General features: G+C 40.0%; 1 protein-coding gene across 2 annotated transcripts in view; it reads left to right on the plus strand.

The window, feature by feature from the left end:
• The first annotated feature begins 1395 nt into the window (after positions 1-1395).
• TMEM163 (transmembrane protein 163) overlaps positions 1396-20218 on the plus strand; it is a 107693-nt gene continuing 88870 nt past the window's right edge. For both annotated transcript variants that reach the window (XM_085320931.1, XM_085320930.1), the window contains exons 1-2: positions 1396-1549; positions 7025-7144. In XM_085320931.1, the coding sequence (XP_085177057.1) occupies positions 1396-1549; positions 7025-7144 (274 nt within the window). The remainder of the gene's footprint in view (positions 1550-7024; positions 7145-20218) is intronic.

A 20218-nucleotide genomic window follows, 5' to 3' on the forward strand; every position in this document is an offset into this window, starting at 1 on the left:
GAAGGCTACGGTAGCACAGAAAAAGCTTATTTGCAGTTCTCTAGACATTAGAAATTAACAGTAAAGAATAAACCAGTTCTGGCACAGAGTTACTGTGTTCAGGTAAAATTTTCTATTTGTTCTCTTTTTTTATTATTATTATTCCTATATTCTTAGCTAGTGCTGGGAATGGTAGATGCATGAACTGAGCCAATACCCGAATGTGAGGAAGTCGCCAGCTCTGCTCCCATGAACCAGCACCACACCGCTGCATGTTTTAGGGCAGTATTTTAGGCTAATGTGTGTAAAACCAGCTGTCAGCATAACAAAAGGTCAGCGTTGTGGGGGGGGGGGAGTGTCTGAAGATGAGGGGTGTGTGTGGCAGTTCAGTCCTTGGGTCCCGAAAAGAGTTATGCTGGATGCAGCATGAGCAAAGCCCACGGGAAGCGGGAGCGCTCACCTCTGCACGCTCCATCTTTACCTGTGTGAGGGAAGGAGAGGAGGACAGGGCCTTGTTCTGCAGGGCCAGCAGCTCGGCGCCCTCGGGAGCTGCTTGCTTCTCGCTCGGCTGGGGAAGGGCCCCGGGTTGTCAGAGTCACTGAACAAGCTCTTCCYCTGAGGGAGCCTGAGGCAGGAGCCCCGCAGGAGGGGGAGGCGAGGCGAGGCTGACAGGGCTCCTCGGCCGGCCGCAGACACCTGTCCTAAGCCCTAGCTCTTGGCGCGCCTTTCGGAGGCACCTGCGGGCTCCCGAGGGCGATGAGCCGCCGAGGGCGGCAGTTCCTAGCGACGCACCACAGCACAGCTCCATCGTTACGGGGAAAAAAAATCAACAACAGCAAAAAAACGGCTGGAGACGGAGCCGGGCAGCCCGCGGGGGGGGTGGGGGGGTGGTGAGAGGCGCGCGCGGCGGGCGCCAACGGTCAACGGCCGGCGCCAACGGCCGCCCGCTCCCGCCGAGCGCCTGAGGCGAGGGCAGCCCGCCGCCGGGCCAGACCCGCGCAGCCGGCCGCCTTCCCTCGCTCTCTCCGCCCCGCAGCGGCGGGACGGGCKCGGCGCCAGCCCCCCGGAGGGGGCTTCCCCTCACACGCCGCCCCTCGCGGGGGGCGAGCTGCCCGCCGCCCCTGTCGCCGGCGGAGGTGCCTCCTAGGGCGGGGAGGGGAAGGGAAGGGCAGCGCGGGGGAGGCGGCTCTGCTCTCCCACCTGCCCCCCGGCGGCTGCGAGGTTAGTGATGAGGCGGCGGCGGGGAGCGGCTAGCGGGGAGCTGCCGGAGGAGTTTGTTCGCTGCCCGTCCCCGTCTCCCTGATGCTCTGAGCCGAGTCTCCTCCTCTCCCCGGGCTCGCACCCGGGCTGGATGCTCCGCTCGCTCCTCTCTTCGCTTGCCACCGCCGCCAGCCGCTGCCTGTCGCCCAGCGAGACATGGAGCCGTCCGCAGCCGCCCTGGACAGCACTCCGGACCCTGCTATCGTTCAGCCCCCCGGGAGCAGCCCGCCGGTGCCCTCCCGGGAGCAGCAGCAGGAGCAGCTGCGGATCGGCGAGAGCGGGCAGTTCAGCGAAGGGCTGGAGGACAGAGGTGAGCGCCAGCCCGTCCCTCACCCCCTGCACCGCCTTCCTCCTAGCCGCCTGCCTCAGCGCCCCCCATAACGCCCCCCAGTGTGGCATTCCCCATAACCTCTCCTCCGTCCCTAGACGCCGAACAACCCTCCTCCCTCCCCACCCCCGGTTAGTTTTTTCTAGCATCATCCGTGCAGCTCCCTCGCGTCTTTTCTCTCCTGTAGCTCTACCTTCCCTATCATTCTTCTACAGCGACCCTTCCTGCCCCTCCAGTTCGGCCCTTAGCCACCCCCACACTTAACTCCTGCCCTTCTTACTGCCCCCASCAGCTGCTCCGTACCCCCAGTCGCACTTCTACACATCCAGCTCTGCAGACTCCCCCCCCTTTTTTCCTTTCCTTTGCTCCCCTTTCCGCCTCCGCGCAGCCGTCGGCGTAAGGGCCTCCAGGCCCCGCGCCCGCCCTGCCCCCGGCACCGCCTCAGCGCCCCGGGCCGCCTCGCCTCAGCCCGTCCCGCTTCTCCCCTCGCTGGCGCTCGCTTAATGCTTGCCTCTTTTTTTTTTTTTTTCCCTCTCTCCTCCCGAAACCTTCCCTTTTTAGTTCATGTGTGAGCACCCCGCAACAGTTCTAAAATATTTTCCTAAACTCTATCTGTGGCTGTTCGCACCTCGTCCACAAACTTCCTTTCCTCGGGGGAGAGCGAGCGCCAGCAGGCGGCACATGGCGCCGCTCCGCGCCCGCCGCCGCGGTGCCCGAGCCCGAGCCGAGGTGTGCGGGGGCCCGGAGTCGGGCGGCGCCAGGGGCAGTAGCTGGTCGCTGGGGCCGCAGCGGGACTCCAGAAAGGGCTGGTCAGTGTAGGACTATTTCTCACAGCTGAAGAGAGTGAAACCTCTAAGTTTTTTGTCGCGCGGGGCCTGCGGTAGCAACCTTTCCGGCAGGGTTGTGSTGTGCACGATAGCACAACAGGGGCATTTCGTTGCTGTAGTGGTCTGCCACAGACCCCATCTTGCCACATGCATACAGGCAATAAAGTCAGGGCACCTGCATGACCCCTTACTTCCCTTTCCCTACCATATAATGCATTTACTTAAGTCATTTTGTTTGCCTAAATATCTGACCAGGAGTGGAAAGCTGCCTGTTTTGAAACTGTAAAAAAAATCTAAAATATTAAACACACCTATTTAAGTGTGGAAGGCACTTTGCTCACCTAGTCCTCCTCTGTGGATAAAGGCAGCTGCCATTTTATCCCTCCTCATTGTCCTTTCTCCTTCATAATGCCTCCAAGATCCTGCTCCATGCACTTTATCTCCATTTGTGATTTTGCATATTATGTTTTCCTTATCCTCTCTGTTATGTTTTGTTCCTTTCTCGTTTTGCCTTCAGCACCCCAAAGTCCATTTTATCTTCTCAGTTTCCATCCTATCCTACACAAAACCCTCACCTCCCCCAGTCTTTCTCCAGCTTCCTGTATTCCTGTGCTTGGTGACAAATCGTAGACATGATGGAGAGGGAATCCTAGAAAACCTAGAAAACGGAGGGGTAAGAGCAGTCACTAACTTTCCTGACAGGTTTGAGTCAGGTTGGGACTGGAGACAATCCTTTTACCAAGACTATCTTTACCGTCACAGCCAATGGCAAACAACAGACACCTTAAAGGCAATTTACAGCTTCAGTTCTATTTTAAATAATTGGAATCAGGAATTTTGATTATGGTCCAAATATGGAAATTTGATTACAGGAATTTTTAATTTGTGCCCTGTATGACAGAGCTTAAGAAAAAGTTGACCTATTTGGTACTAAACGTAATTCCATAAAGAAAGCATCTGATGTACTTCTTYCTAGGAGAGAGAAGGCACTAAGGCTGCTGATTCCATTGCCTTCCCTGCCTTCACATTATTCTACAGCGCATGCGGTAGCCTTCTCTTAGCCTTTCCCACATCTGTGTGATACCAGTTTCTGTCTAATTCATATTGCCTCAATTTCCATCTACCATGATATTTCCCAGTCATTCTAGAAGAAGTTCTGGTATGCTTTTTGCAGGTTGTCCCTGTTGATAATACTGTTCTATCACCTTTTTAGAAAGGCTGTCCTTTTAGTTTCCACTTTTCCTTATGATTGTTTCCAATGAATCATAGCAGATCCAGTTATAGAGATGATACTTCAGTGTCGGCTAAAAATAAAATATAACCTCAAATTTTGGAACAAGATATTTGGTCTTTAAGAGCCAAATTCCAAATCAGTGGTAATTTTTTGGATTGGACCCTTAAATTAACATCTCAGTTGAACAATTTTTTTCTGTTAGCCTCTTCCACAGATTCTAACTTGACATTTTAAAATGATCCTTTAGCCAATAGAAAAATACTTCTGGTAAGTCAGCATATGGTAAAGAATATCCTAGAATCACTTCGCAAATATGCCCAGCTTGTGTTCTGCAACTGTTCGGCAGGTTTTTTCTGTTTCTGATTTTTTTTTTGAAGAAAATCTGTTAATATATGAAGGTACTGAAATATAAAGTGAAAATCCAGTGGATTTAACCAGTTTATCATTTTTTGTTTACCTTCAGGATATCTAAGTGTTAAATGAAATTATTGCTAATAAAATTATTCATTAAGTTAATTTTGGAGAGGAGAGGTCTTACCAGTAGATTCTAGCTTTTCATTTTTGTAGCAAAGCAGGTCATACTGAAAGATTATCTTTCAGCCTTCTGTAGATGTTTAAAATTTGTTTTGTTATGGTCAGTGGAAAAATATAGAGGCTTATCTTCTGAACTGCATTGTTGTATGCAAATTAATGTGCTAATGTTACTTCTAAATAATTTTCATGCTATGGATTTGGTAGTTATATGGTGAGTTTGTATTTTTGTTTGCCACATCCTAGGACTCTCCTAAGATTATTATGCTCTTTCCTGGGGTGAAAATTTAAATACAGAAAATATRTTTGAATTACTCTTGAAAAGAGGAGGGAGTCACACTTCTGATAACTAGAATATGCCAGCCATTTTGAGACAGAGAGTGAGATGCGCACACACACACACGCACACATACACAGACACACGGCAGAAGTGGTTTGGTTTTATGAGGGTTGTAGTATTGTTTTATAATGATCTTTGTCAAACTGGACAGGTGCTTGACATGTGGATAGTAATTAGCAGTGCAAGGCTAGCTATGTGGCTTACTATTCTTAATTTAATTGGAATATTATTTGATTTGTAAGTATCARTTGTTGGTCTTTCTAGATAACAGTGAGCTGTAGCCATGAATTGTATGATGTCTTTATAAAGAAAGAAACAGGCGGGGATGTTGTCATTCTATTCCATGTTTATTTCAGTTTTGAAATCTTGAGGATCAAAATTGGCTACGGAGATCTGCTTTCCTTTACATTCCAACAGGATTCAGGCCTTAGTTTAAGATTCTCAGGATTGGGGGGGTGGAGAGAGAGAGAATGCATAAAACATGAGGAGATGCGTTTTCTCCATGGTTATATCAGTAGAAATCCCTGCCATATTTCTTGATCTATTGTTAAATGTTTACCTCTGGACRCTAATTAAACTGTGTACTATTATAGGTAGTGGCAGAAGATAGGCTAATTGAAAGAATATATATTTCTGCACACAGATGAAGGCAGGCTATGTGAGAAATGGCTCTGTAGTACTGTAAATAAAGAATTCGGAGGCTTCAAAGCTGTCAATCTGGTGGTTTTCATGTATTAAACAAACATGGCAAAGAATGCACATATTAAGAAACAGGCATCATTTCAATACATGACCTAGTAATTCTCTTGCATGTAAGCATGCAAATTCTTCTCCATTCATAAAGACGGTTTAGCACAAAAGTGAGRTAATATAAATAAAAAATAATAAAAACACAACAGACATTATATTCTCATTGTAGCTTTCCAAATTATCATAAAAACCTCTCTGCTTTACAGGTGAAGTAATTGAGGTGAAAAAGGCAAAAAGATTTTTTCCCAGGACAGTGAATCTTACCGGTTATGCTAGGATTAGAACTAATGATTCTAACGRTCTTGAAGGGGCAGAATAAAATAGATCAAATTGTTGCCACCCCTGGATGTCTACCCTTCCACTGACAAGTTGCTATCCATGAGGCAGGGACGTCTGATCCACTTTGGAATTGATTCTAGAACCACTGCAGTCTTCAGCCAGCATATTGATCAGCTGAAACTAATACTTGTTAACATTAATAAACTGAGTTAAACACTGTGTGGATTCAGGAGTACACTCAAAGCTGGATCAGGTATTCCTGCCTTGAATGTGGCAGTAGCCATTGGAGAGGTTAGATAKAAAACTAGGGAAGGTGAGGATGGTAACAGCTTCATGTTATGTTTTAATTTGCTGCTGACAGACTGCCAGAGCCCTTGTTTTCAACTGTTTGTCTAAGACATTAGACCAACTAGTGAAAGATTATACCATGAAACAAATGCCCCAGGTTTATGCATTTAGAGAAGGCAGGCTGTCCTCTGGAAAGTGATAATCATTGAAGAAGAACCACACACACTTTCTGGAGTAATTTGTTGACGAAGTTAAAAGCCATTGAGTGTTCTCTCTCCAGTTAAGCAGATTTGAGTCAGATATTACTGATCAAAAAATGTATTTTTATGTTTTAAATTAAATGATTGTCTTAAGAAGAAAAGAATATGAATAGGATGAACAAAAGATGATCAAATTAAGAACACATTTAAAAAGGTGGCTTAAGACTCAGAGTGAGAGAATAAGAACCAAAGAATATCACTGTCTTCCATATTTTTGACTTGAATTCTTTTCTATGTTTTAAGATTGGTGGTCAAATGACTTCCACAAGTGGAAAATATTGAAGAAAAAAAAGCAATCCTGATTCCATTGTTTTAAAGAGACTTACACACTTACTGCAGTAAGGACACAATTGGTTCCTCAGTTACTCTCTGACACAACTTCTTGATGGGGATATATGCCTATCCATGGAGGATATCGTGCTTCCACTGATATTTCCATCTATAGTAGCTTTGATTCTCATGTATGCCTGCTTCTGCTTCGATTCCTAGTATGTGCACAGTATGTTCCAGTGTATTAGTAGGTTGTCTTTTGGAGATTGGTAACAAAGTTTTTCTCCTATGTTAATTATGTTCCAGGATCCTGAAATAAGTATGAGTTTTAACATAACTGAGCAACGTGAGTGTAGCACTGATCCCTTTCYTCTGTAGATGTATAGATGGAAAACTTAAGTAATGTGTATTTCCGTAGTTGCCCTACAATTGCAATGCTGTTTTAGGTGACTGAGGTGCAGGTCTTACTTTCTGTGAAGTCAAAACAGCCCGAGTATGCTCTCCTTGCTTACTTATATTTCTGAAGGCTTCATTCACTTAATGTAAGGAGGATTTGAGTCTGTATAGATTCTCTGTATAATGCAGAATGTAAACATCTGATCTAAGTCTAAACTAATAAAGCTATGTTTTTGAAAGGAGCAATGTATTGTTTATACTTCTTTGCTTATTGCTTGTCAGGTTTACTAGAAAGCAGTACRAGGCTAAAACCTCATGAAGCTCAAAGCTACAGAAAGAAGGCGTTGTGGGTTTCCTGGGTCTCCATTATTGTCACACTGGCTCTTGCAGTGGCTGCTTTCAGTGAGTATTGGGAATATTTTAAATCTTCACAATGCTTTTTTTTTTTTTTTCCTTTCGGTGTCTCAGAATTTCTCAAAATCCTTGTGGAAGCTTTCTCGTATTTTTCTTTTTCTTTGCAATTGGTAAGGAGATTTCTCTCTAGACTGCTTGGGTCTGCATGGTGCTTATAAATTAGTAAAACTGTTGGTTTTTTTCTGCAGAGAATGTTGTTGTTGAACGTCAGAGGAAGAAATAGGAGACTTTGATTCCTGTTAGCATTTGTGCATGTGGAACTGTTCATTTTTCAGAGTAGCATAAAAAACATGCAGTGGATTGCCAAAGAGGTCAAATACGATAGGTCTTAATCCACCTGGGATTCCTATTTGGAAYACTATAGTAAAGAATAATAAATTACAAGGGGGAAATACGTAATTATTCTTACATTTGACAGGAACCCTAACACAATGCTAATTTGGAGAATAAATACCAATCTCTTTCTAAGCTCATGTCTCTCTCTATGTAAATTTCATTATATTTATCTAGTTTACATAAATAATCTGAAGAATCAACACTTCTGTGTAGAAAAAATGATGTTTTAAAATTCAAAACAGGAAAAAATGGTACTTTGGGTAAATAAAGATATTTTAGTTCAGTGCAAAGTTTTAAAATACTAGCTTTCTATTTTAGTCAAATAAGGAACACTGCATTATTATAAGGACAAGAATAAATGTGGTGTCTGAATCTATACAATGACATACAGTTTCTGTTTAGAAGAGGGAGAAAAAAGCTGTTATTGGATGAATTTGTTTATATAAAGCAAAGGAAAGCTCTATCTAGGAGACAAGGCATCTGAAATGTCTCAAAACATCATTCTTCTGCTTGATAAAGACAGACTTGCCTTTTTTTTTTTTTTGGAAGCTGCGGCAGCATGTGTTTTATTATTCTAATCTGCAGTGTTGGACCTGCTGCTGGAAGTTGGTGTCAGCTCCCAGGAGAGATTATTAGACTCTGACCAAATGGTCTCTGAAAACTCAACATATATTAGTTGGAGAGATTTATATGAAAACACAGACACAACAGCTTGATGCAAAAGAAGAGAAAAGAGAAGGAATACTTGCAAGGAGAATCTAACATTGTACAGAATAGGAGCATTAACAGGAAAGCAGGAATCTGAGTTGCCATTTTGTTCTGCTTCATGAAAATGCAATGGTCTGCTTTTCCTATTGAAGCAGTATGAAAGTTAATACTGTATATAATACAATAGCTTTAACTTATTTCTCATTAACAATGTATTTTTAGGGGATCTTGAGGAAATGGCTTCATTTTATTTTAAACTTTCATTTGCTAGAGTTGCAAGACATAAGTATAAAATGGACTACTAAAACATCTCATTTCCTTTGAAAGTTCTTCTGTTTTTGAGATTTGTAAGATTAGATTATTTGAAAACTACTATTGTCTAATTTTATTATTTTTAGCATTTGGTAGTATCCAGAAACCCTACAAAAAGAATAAAGAGGGTAGTCCCTGCCCAGGTATGTTGTGGCCTGCATGCTCAGCTGGAGCAAACAGGCATTGAACTAGTGAAGTCTGCTGTTAATRCTGGACTAATTATTTTTAATTTATTGTCTATTTTTAGAATGTATCTTTCCTCATGGCTTATAGGGGCTAAATTTATGAAGAATTAAAAGATAAAGCAGCACACAGATACATATGAAATCTATGTGAAGTCTCTTAATAGACAATTGTTATTTAATTTTCATGCTACAAAAGCATTGATAGGCCTTCTGATACACTCAATAGTAAAAATTTTTGATCTTTGAGAAAAATRCAGTGATTCTGTTAGAGTCACTTTGCTCCCCCTTGTAATTTCAACAGCTCTTCACAGTTGATCATCTCACATTCATTGACTGCTCTCTTCCTTTGTGCTGTCCTTTTAGCAGGTTTCTGTAGCCAGTCTATGAGCTGGGAGACATGCCAGGTGACTAGAGTTTGCTGCTTATTTGATATAAATGACTGGTTGTCACTTTGGCATATCTGACAGTGGCAATTCTTTGCAAACACCTGCTATCTAAAGCATCCTGTTTTTTTTTACCTCTTGTTTGTAATGGCAAAGTGTTAGCAATACAGACCTGATGTTCTGTTTCAGTGAGAAAATAGTCTTTCTGTAGTATATACTATAGTGTGGGCCTGCTGTGCTAATTGTCAGACTATACTGCCTGCCTGCCCACAACTTTTTCCGATTCCCACGTAAATTCTTCCTGTATATTTCTYTTTTATCCTCTTTTATATCTTTATAGTATTTTCTTCCATGTGTGTCTTATGCTACTCCTTTTGCAGCAGCACATGATGCAATAATGTTACTGGGGCAGGAGACTGAGACTGCATGATAGTTGTAGTTGAAGAAATGAGGAACCTAGAGGGTAAGAGAAATGCTAAGGGGAGTGATCTGTGTATRTATGATTTGTATGAGAGAGAGGAGGTGATTCAGGAGCCTCTTCCTCATACACAGTGATAGTAACTTCCCTAATAGTTTTTGGTTCCCATTTTTTTTTAAATGGTCTTCCCTCTCCTTTGAGTGCCGTAGCGTGTCACTATCCTTCCTTTCAAGGTGATAGTCAGGTTGCTTCCAGACCGTTAATCTCTTTTTGCAGCACTGTAGTAAGTTGGAATGGTTGCTCTTGACTGATTCTGCTAGGATAAYGATGATGCCATAGCTGAGCCCAGATCCTCTTCCACTTGTTAATATTGAAAGATACTGACAAATCTAACCCTTATAGTGATTTTAATACATTAAAAAAGTCTCTGACAAGGGTCTGAAACTATAGCAAATTACTGAACACTAATTGCCTTTATTCTAAATGTTGAAGGTGTATATATTCAAATAATGATGTAGTAAGTCTATAACATATCTAACAGGTGTATGGCATGTATTTCCTCTGGGGTGGACTGTTTTGTGGTCTGAAATACCWGTATGTAGAAGAGAGAATGCAGAGGTAAGCATCAAAATGCTTTTGGTCTCTGTAGGTTTGGAAAGCCAAACCAGGCTAGGTTATATCAGGAGCAAAAAATCTGCATAAGGGAAAATGGAATGATCATCTTTCACTCCCTACTTCTGAAAAGTAGCATTTGCACAGATAATAAAAACAGCTTTTTCCTTTAGCTGAAAGAACAGATCTCTCACTATTCATAAAAAGTATACTTAATTTTACTGCAGAAATGCTGTACTTSTAAAAGACTGTTTGAAAGCTTTGGATGCTGTCTCTAAATGCAGCTTCCTTTCCCCAAATACAGTACCTGCTCTGTGTGCTAATCATTGTGGTTGTATTAGCTTTGGGTGTGGTTCAAGATGTTGCTTTCCAGAGTATAGCTGCACAAGTCTGGAATTTCTGTAAAGCCTTCATAGACTTAATTTGTAAAACCCTTGATGTCAGTGGAGCCCTATGGTATCATCTTTAATGATTGAAAATTAGGTGCTCTCAGCCATTTTTTAAATATGGGGTCAGAAACTGAGACTGGGCAGGCATGATACAAACTTCTAAAATCATTACTTTGTCCCTTGACACCCCAAGTACATACTAGAATGCATCATTTTAATATAATCWTCTCTTTCTGTTTTACAATAATAAAAGAAAAGAGTTATAAAATAATATTAACATCCTTTTCCTACAACTTATATATATGTAGTATAGGAGAGAAACTTGAACTATATTATAATAACAGTTCTAACTTCTCCTTTATGTAGCTGCGGTATTATAGGTTTGTATTAAGTCTAGTTCCAGCATCACAATAGAGGAGATTAGAGACAGAATGGAATTTTTGTTTTTGAAACCCYTTATTCTTAGTTTCATGACATGTGTGTTACTAAAATCTAATTTTGAAAAGAAGATAAATAATACATGTTGTTGTTACCATTTGATTCCTGCCCAAGCAGCTAAGCTCTGGTAATACTGTTAAAGCAGAAAACAAATTCTCATTCTGTCTGGTGTTTCTTGTGCAGTGTAGACTTGTGATTCACAGAATGTAGTCTGTTGATTCATCTTCCTGATCTGATTAGCTAAAACTGTTTTCTAGTGAATGGAGTAGTCATATCAATGCATCAAAACAAAGTACGGACCAAATTTTTTGCTGAAGGCTCTCTTTGTAGTCAGAGATGGAGTAAAGATTTAGAATGTATGCCTGCTTTGTACCAGCGGCTTTCACGGGGCAACTGTCGAGATGGAACTTGCAGAGAATCTGTCCCAGTGTGGATGGAGCATACCTGAATGGACCCAACATGTTAGTGCATCACAGGAAAAGTTTACACTGGGCTATTTGCAAACTGCTTGGGAGGTAGCAGGCAGCTTGTGGTGTCTGTGCTCAGAGTTACTTTAGAGATCGCTCTTTTTGGAGTACTACATTCAGCAATTGAARATGTTATCCTCTGGATGCACAGCTGTGTATATGTTGATGTAATCTGTCACTCTTYATTTCAGGAATGCTACTCACACAACTGAGCTCAGGAGTGAGTGTATTAATCTATTAATTAATGTATCATTTTCACAATGATTTACTGCTGTTGCTTGAGAAATTTAAAATATATTCAGATTTTCCCTTATSTTTGCACAATACATAGTATCCCCCAGGACGCATCTATGATTCATCCTAGTAAAGTAATGTGAGTGAAGGTTTGTGATTGTGAGACTCTTTAATTTGGATCCACCAATTCAACATTGTTTAAAGGTCACTAAATTTCAGAAAAGTGTTGGACATTTAGAACTCAGGCTTGTTTAAGAGGGTGTCAGCTGGATACTTAAATAGAATTATCCAGGATCACTAACCATGTCATGGTCTTTCTGTTTCCACCTTCAGGAGCTATACAGAATTACATTTCTTACTCCAAGAAGCCTAAGTGTATTTTTTGCAATGAAGTATTTGTTGTATTCAGAAAGTTATATTTCAAACCACAAAGTCCTGCAGACCACTAAAAACCAAGTGACTAAACACTGAATAGCATTCTTTTTTGACAGTATGCAGATCCCCATTTTGCACATTTCACAGGGTATTTAATTGCATCAGTTGCAAAGACAGGTGCTGCAGGGCTGTAGTCTCAGAAAAAGATTGATGAAATACAGAACTTAAATTYCCAAGGTAGAATTCTGATACCAGTGACCCTTGTGCAACCTCATTGTCCTCAGTATAGCTATGTCACTACAGTTGAAAACAAAGTTTAGTCCTAACTGTACTATGCATAAAGTCTAAAGGACAAATCAGCGCAGCATATGCAGCACTGGCAAAAGAGAACCTTTTGTATAGGTCAGCATGACCTTAGTAAGAGCAACATACAATCTATGTTCCCCAAAAATGAAATGAGAGGTCAGTAAGGGCCTGTCTTCTCTATGCATCCAAAATTCTGGGTGAATTTCTTGGGAGGAGAAAATAGCATATGCATATCAAGTTCAAGACTCATAACTGTTAAACAGAAGTATRGATCTAAATTCTGCAAAGCTTCACACCTCATGAAATCCTTTACTTAGATGACAGGCAAAATGGTGATAGAATTCTGCGAAATCTGGACTACGCCATGAAATACTGTGTTTTTATATACATAAGCGATAAGCAAAATTTAAAACAAAAACTGTTGCTGTTGCAAAAGTTTATTACTATAACTGAATTTTACTTAAATTTTTAAAATTTAAGAGCCTGTTGTGTTTTTGTGTTAGATAACTGTAATTTAATCATTCCTTGAGCCAAATGCTGATTCCTTCCTAAGAGAAGACCATCTCAAAGAATTTTGAAATGCAAATCAGATTTTGATATTGAGGGGAAACTAGCCCTAGAAAATAATTTTTCATAAAAAATGAGGCCTGCTGGAGTATATTTAGCCCAAGTCATTTAGAGTGAAAACTGGCACTTAACTCAGTATCAAAATCTTTGTGGAAACATGGATAATRCAATGCATACCAGGAAGCACAGATATTACAACAAAGGATGTGATGACATATTGAATCACATCATCCTATAAGTTTATTATTGAGTATTTATTTATATTGAGTCGTAATTCTTTCCTCTATCCTTTTTTGTTCTTGCTGAGATTGAGTTTTGTGTACAAGAACAGAGTAAATCTGTGAAATAGCTAGACCGCTAAGAAGTAGTATAACACCTTCTTATGAATTAAGGTTTATATTTATCTGGAGATTTTAGACACTCAATTTCAGTTTTGCAGGCAAATCTCTGCTAGGATTTCATTAAAGGTGACTTTGGGTTTGATAGGTCAGATTTGCCAACTGTGAGAGTACAATTGTGTAGCAAGGTACAATATGCAAAGTAAGGTAAATAACTAGGCAGTGTTAAGTAATTGGGCTGGTGTCATGCATCCTGCTCATGTCTTTTGACAGAATTATACTGTGCCATTGGAGGTAGACATACCTAGAGGTTGAGTTTTATATATGGGGGGGGAGAAGAATTGAATTCTTAATGGGGAGAATTTTAAGCACACCACTTTGATAACTGAGAGGTCCTGGAATGATGTGTCCTGCAGACATCCCTAACCTGCAGTGTACAATATGAGACTGTATATCTTGGCTAAAAGTAGACAAAAATATTTAGAAAAGGGAAGGGATGTTAGTTTCAATGCATGTGGTTTGTAKTGACATGTATATAAAAATCTATTAGGCTTTTCTGTTATCAAATTGAGTCTAAATGATTCTCTAGAACAAGTCAAAGTTGTTGCTCTTTCTTTACTGGGCATATCACATAGATAAGCAGTTGTACATCTGCCCAGTGAAGAAACATGACTGCAGTCTTACAAGTCAAATGTATTTTCTATCAGTCAACACAGTGTCAGTTCCATGATGTAGTAACTCAGCTGTCACAGGCTTAGCAATGGTGCAAAGGTATGGATGAGTAAAAAGATTTCTTCATGAATGCTTGATGTACCAGTAGAACTTGATTTTCATAAATTGTGAGAAATTTTCTCTGCTCCCTCAGTTTAAAAATGTACTTTGCTTATTGGCAAAGATGAACTTGACAGTCTCTGCATTTGGAGCAGAAATATCAAGAGTAATGAAAGAAAATGAATGTTTAATATTCATTGTACAGCATGGCTTTATGGATTGAATTTTTGAGTTCATAAGTTGCTACTGCAAATTATAACACAGCTTTTTTTTTTTCTTTTCCATGTTCTTTAGTTATGCCAGAAATTTTAAAATATTGATTAAAATTTAGCTTGGGAGACAACAAAAAGTAAAACTGYACCCCGTACGAATCTCTTAATAATGTTATAACTATTCTGCTTAACTGGGGAATTTGATAGCATTTGGCATTTAGTCGTTATGATTTTTCAGTAAGAGTATTTCAGTTCCTTTTACTGAAGGCTTGAAGCCAGTTAGTCTTTAATACTTTTTTGATCGAGAATTTTATTTCTAGRTGACTCAGCTTGTTTTGGGTTGTATTTAGTATGCCAGCACTGTAGGAGGAACTTAGTAATAGTGGAATAATTCCATAAATAATGGGACCTCTTTACAATGTCATACAATACCACAGCAGATTTACATCGTGTTATGGTAAAAATACTGTTGGTTGGTTGACACACATGCTTCATTGTTGCCATCATTGGTGAAGCTGTGGTAGTGCTTGAAGAGAGATGGGAGCATCTGAGAGGTTGTGGGTATATRCAGAATGGTACCGGAGAAAATAGATTATAGCAAGGAATGATGTTGTTTCAATAGGTGGCRGTGCCCCTGCTGAGCAAAAGGACACTTTTGCTTCTGAAAATACCACCAGCAACAGCCTAAAACTAATGTGCTAGATACTTGTAGTTATTACATGCTATGACACCTTTTGAAAGAGGTCAAGTTAATACTAGTATGTTGTCCTTGGATCACATTTCTTTAATGACACAAATCTTGTCAAAGAAAGACAGTATATTTCCCAGCTCTGAGGAGAAAAACCCAAATTTTGGAGGAAAGATTTATTGCCTTTTTGTGTGAGATTTAGTAGAATGCAAATGTAGCGAGCAATGTCAGATAGAATATGTAGTTGGGGAAAATACAAGTAGTTTCCTGTATTCCCATTCTAGTAGGCCTGATAGAGAACTTTGGTTAAGATGTAATTGAAATACTGAATTGCAAGGAAATAATATTTTGTGGTAACTGTATAACTTATTTTACCTTGATCAGAGAATGGTTTATGATCTGTCTATAATAAGGATGTTTTTTCAAAGCAGTGAATGACTGAAGATATTTAATAACAATTTGTGGTGTTGAAATAGTAAAATTCATATGTGGTGAGAGATGAGTTAATCCTAGAAATTTATTTTTAGCTGTTCCTTAGAAAATGTAGGACAGAGCCAAGTAACCAGCATCAGACCTACCAATTAGCATTGTGGAAGCTAGTAACAAAACTGTTAATGATTAGCCTGGTGGAAGATCACTTCTTAAATATCTGGCTAAGATGTTAAGAGAAGACTGCTAAGCAGCACAGTAAGAAATGAGACAGACCTTGCTAGCATTGGTAGAGGAGTTTGTATGTGTATAAGTGCATGCTGTTGGGAGTGCAGAAGGGCAGATGAAAGGGATCAGACTTAGCTTGTTGTTTTGTAAGGAGAGAGTGAGTGAAGGCCATATATGCCTGGAGGATTATTGTCTGCCTCCTGACTTGATAGGCCTCACTATTCTGTGACTTGCTACAGCAGCTAGCATTTRTCAGACTATGATGTCTAACTGTGTGGAACTAACAGTACCCAAATGAAGCAATTCATTTGCTCTTTGTGGTGCATTAGAAATTAACAAAATGTGTATTCTTTTTATTTAGCATTGCTTGATGTTTCTGTGTGTAATTAAGTGCAACAGGAAAAAGATTATTTAACAGCTCTCTCTCCTGGCATGAAAAAATAGGTCAGCAAATTAATTTTACACATTGTTAGTTAAGAAGGTAAAATTCATCATTGCATACCTTCTACCATGTGAGTTCTGCTTATATGAAAACAACTGTTGTTACTGCTTGTGCATGTGTTAAAAAATACATCTGATATTGAGATGTGAGCAGCAGAACAGTCCAATTTTTAAATTTTGAATCCTGTGAATTGTTATGCAAACTGTACTCAAAGGGAGATTTCTTGCCACTGTCCTGCTACGAGGTATTCATTGGGTTATCATGTGTACATTTCCCTGCTGAGAAGCATCTGGTGGATGAAAACAAGACTTAGATTTAAGGGATAGTGTTGGAAATTGTACGTAATGGCCTATAAACTTCTGGGATTTCAGATGCCATGAATACATTTATACATTTATAGTAATTTATAGAGCTGCATGGACAGATCTTCAGTTGGGGTAAATATACATACGTTTACTGACTTTCGTGAGTTTATTTTGATTTGAAACTGATGAGGATCTGGCCCTTTTAACATGTTCCTCCTTTTATCATTTTCATGTTCTTTTGATAGTTACTGTTCTTACTGTAGCTTTCACTTCTTTGAGAGAATCTCTACTTAAAACAGCCTTTTAAACTTTCACAAGCATTTTTAAAAGGCCTGGAAAAAATGTGAATTAACTTAGATCCTGCCGGGTTCACAGACACTTGGCCAAGAATTTACTCTGTGGATAGTTCTCATCCTGTTCATAGCTCAGGCTTTCTCTGAAGACCTTGGGAAAATTGTTTTACTTCTGTAAGCCTGTTCTCCATCTGCACACATCAGGTTTTGATACCAAAAAGTAAACAGAATTTTCTGCTGAAAGTTGGAGTGCTTTACTGTCCTGTGGTTTACACATTTATCTGTATCCTAAGTTGTCATTTCTGCTTAGTGGAAAATTCTTCTGAATTTTGTATTTACAATTCAGGGCAGATATTCCAGGCTTCTTTGTCTGATTGCCGGACTTAGTGCTTTGTGGGATTATTTCCGTGGTTTGTTGTGGCTTACGTTGTGAAAGGTATTCAAAGTCACTGATTTTTTTATGTTGCAATGGTTGTGATTGAACATATGAAGATRTACGTGACTTCTCCACTGGACATTGGTAATTTTACAAGGCATGTTGTTGAGTGGCATTTTTTGATTTGCTGAGTTAGTGGGTTTGGAATGTGTTTGTGGTGGTTTTTGATTGTAGTTTAGTATGCAGTCATTCTACTGGCTGTTGACCTGTACCAGAATAAAGGCTCTAGTGGAAAATTAAGAGGGCAGGATCATTCAGCTGTGTATGATGATGACTTTTCTTGGAAGACCTTTACATTGTGTGGTACCTCTCTAGACTCATGAAGCAAATGTTGCAAGATAGAGGAGGACTGTGCTAAGATGCACCTGACATGTAGGTCAACCTGTGATGGCCAGGGCTGGATTTTCTTTATAGTGGAAGACATTTTTGTGGAAAGGGGAAAAGAGCTTATCCTAAAACTGGAAAGGGAGCACATTTAGAGCTCTCTGATGTGCTTAGAAGCTGCCTTCATGTTTTCCAGCCTTCGTAGTTACCAGTCAGTATGTCACCAGCAAAATTGACTGTTGAAGCTGTTGTGTTGGAMTTGTTCACAGATATCAGGAGGATAYTGTTACTGCGTGTTTCAAGGCTTTGCAGTCTCCTGGAGGAAACGTACAGGAAATGGGAGATCTGATTAATATTTCTGGTTTGGTTCTGGGAGACTTGCAGATCTTCTGWTGCTCTGGATAACAAAGTTTTCATTGATCAGATGGATTTTGGAAAGAACCTTTTACAACTTAAAAGTACTCTCAAATGAGTACCATTGAAAAACAAAGGAAGATGGGAGGACACTGGGAAATACCTGCCTTAAGCTCTAAGTATGTGAGGTTTTTGCCAGCAAAGAACTCCTTATGGAGGTTGACAGATAGTTTAAAAAATTCTGAAGCCTCTTTCAGCAGCCAGTAACATAGCTTTAATCCATTGAAAGTTGTCCAAAACTCATTAGTGAAGCCTGAGATATCTACTTTCAAGAAAGAAGCTAACTTTTTTTTTTTGGGGGGGGGGGGGGGGGGGGGGAGGGGGGTGTTTGACCTGATGTTCTGTGTAACTTTTCATTTCTGCACAAGTCTGATGTTATTTTTTGCAGGGCTATGCTACATTTTTTTGCAAATACTTTTATTTTTGGGGAAAAAATGAGCCTGAGGTTTTGAAAATAAGAGCTTTTTGTAAAAGATCAGCACTCTAYGGTTCAAAAGTAAGGTTTGAAAACTTCATCAAAGGTGCAATTGTATTCCATAAGGCTACAAACTGTTTTCTCCTTTATTCCCCCCCCACTCCACCCCGGAACTGAACAGGCATTTGGGGTTTAACTGGCTGGGTGGCCTTGAAAAACTWGGTAAGTTAAGTCTTTCGCAAGTAAGTGGACAGGTTATTCATTACATTTGCTACTTTGTAAGAATCTACTGATAGTTTGTTACTGAGCTGTGAATATTTTTCAGGGCATGATACAGGGATGTGAAATAGGAGTGTAATGGGTCAGACTGGTTAAGGGATTTGTGTTCCTGAAGATTGCTGTAATGTTGGAGGATATGTCAGCCATCCACATGGCTGAAAAACTAAGCAAGGATCTGTTTATGAAGGCTGAGGAAATCTGTCAATCACAGAATTGCAGAAAGGTTGAGGGTGGAAGGGACTTCTGGAGATCATCTAGTCCAACCCCTGCTCAAGCAGGATCACCTACAGCATGTGAGACAGGATCGCCTCCAGGCAGGTTTTGAATACCTCCAGAGAAGGAGACTTCACAACTTCTCTGGGCAACCTGTTCCAGTGCTCTGTCGCTCTCACAGGCAACAYGAACATTGACGCTGTTCACCAGCATGGTTTCCACAATGCTCTAGGTGGCTGAAAATTTGTAGCCACTTATTTTAGAATGGAAAAGACAGTTGTACCATGTTCTGTTAGAATAATAGACAGCTTTCTGCATATAAAATTCCATTTTATATCTCCTGCTGGCATGCGTAGAGTTCATCGTGAAATAAACGCTGTTTTGCAAAAGATTGTTAGGCATACTGTGGTTTAGTGGAGTTGGTGATTTGTTGTTGTGCTTGCTGTGTACTGTATGTATTTTCTAAATAGCCTTACTACTGCAATGCAGCTTTCAGCTGAAGGAAAAAAAYGCTCATTAAATTTTGAACTTATAAAAAGCAAACCAAAATATTATGTGAAGTGAGGAAAGAAGCTTTCCTAAATGTGATACTGATTTAAAGCAAATCAGAAAAGATCACAAATATCATGGTAAGTATGACTGATGATGTACTTTTTTCATGATCAAATGCACTTCATTTATTGAATGTGCAAGACACGTGTTTCYATGATATTGATTTGTTTTTTGAGCAGAGTAGAATTGACATTTGAATGCTTGGAATGGAGAAGAACTTTTGGGTGATGTTTTGAGGAAGAGCTACAAAAGAATTACTGCTGCCATTACAAAATAGGCCATTGCAGACTTATATGGCTTACACAACCTTTGAGGATCTGAATGGGAATTAGGGAAGAATTGCAAAGGAATTCTTAGGGTGGAAGGTAACATGCTAATAGAAATCCTGCTGTGTCTGTAGGTCAGTCTCAAGAAGGTTTCAGGGTCTTGTGTGTTGCACGTGTCCTGGTTGTCAAGTCTTTGAAACAGACTTTTTTTTTACAGAACTGCTTTCAGTCCAAGTATCTTCACTCTTTTCATGTGTACTGGCAATGCTTGGTGTCCCAGGAATAAGCAAAGTCAAAGTTGATCTTTTTGTCCCATGCCAAGATCCTATCTAGTCATGACATGGACAGATGACTTCAGTGCTTTTAAAGATGAGATTTTTTTTTAATTTTTTTTTACTTTTTCTTTCTTTTTTTTTTTTTTTATGACTTCAGTGCTTTTAAAGATGAGATTTTTTAAAATTTTTTTTTACTTTCCCTATGGTATTTTTGTGTCTTTGATTTTACTGTGATACTGTATAGCTGGGGACCTAGTCAGCCTTTCTTTTAAAGACAGTCTTAAAAATGTCAGTGGTAGACAGACTTGACAATTTCCATGATTTTCACATCATTCAGGGAAGGACACCTGCTTCCAGCTGGAAAGGAAGAATTAAATCTAGGGATGTCTATGCTAAATTCGCATGGAAATAGACTCTTTAAGTAGATCATCTAGGTTGAAATCCACCAAACT

The sequence above is a fragment of the Rhea americana genome, unplaced genomic scaffold, assembly GCF_003343005.1.
Source record: "Rhea americana isolate MKP2758 unplaced genomic scaffold, rheAme1 scaffold_67, whole genome shotgun sequence".
NCBI lineage: Eukaryota > Metazoa > Chordata > Aves > Rheiformes > Rheidae > Rhea > Rhea americana.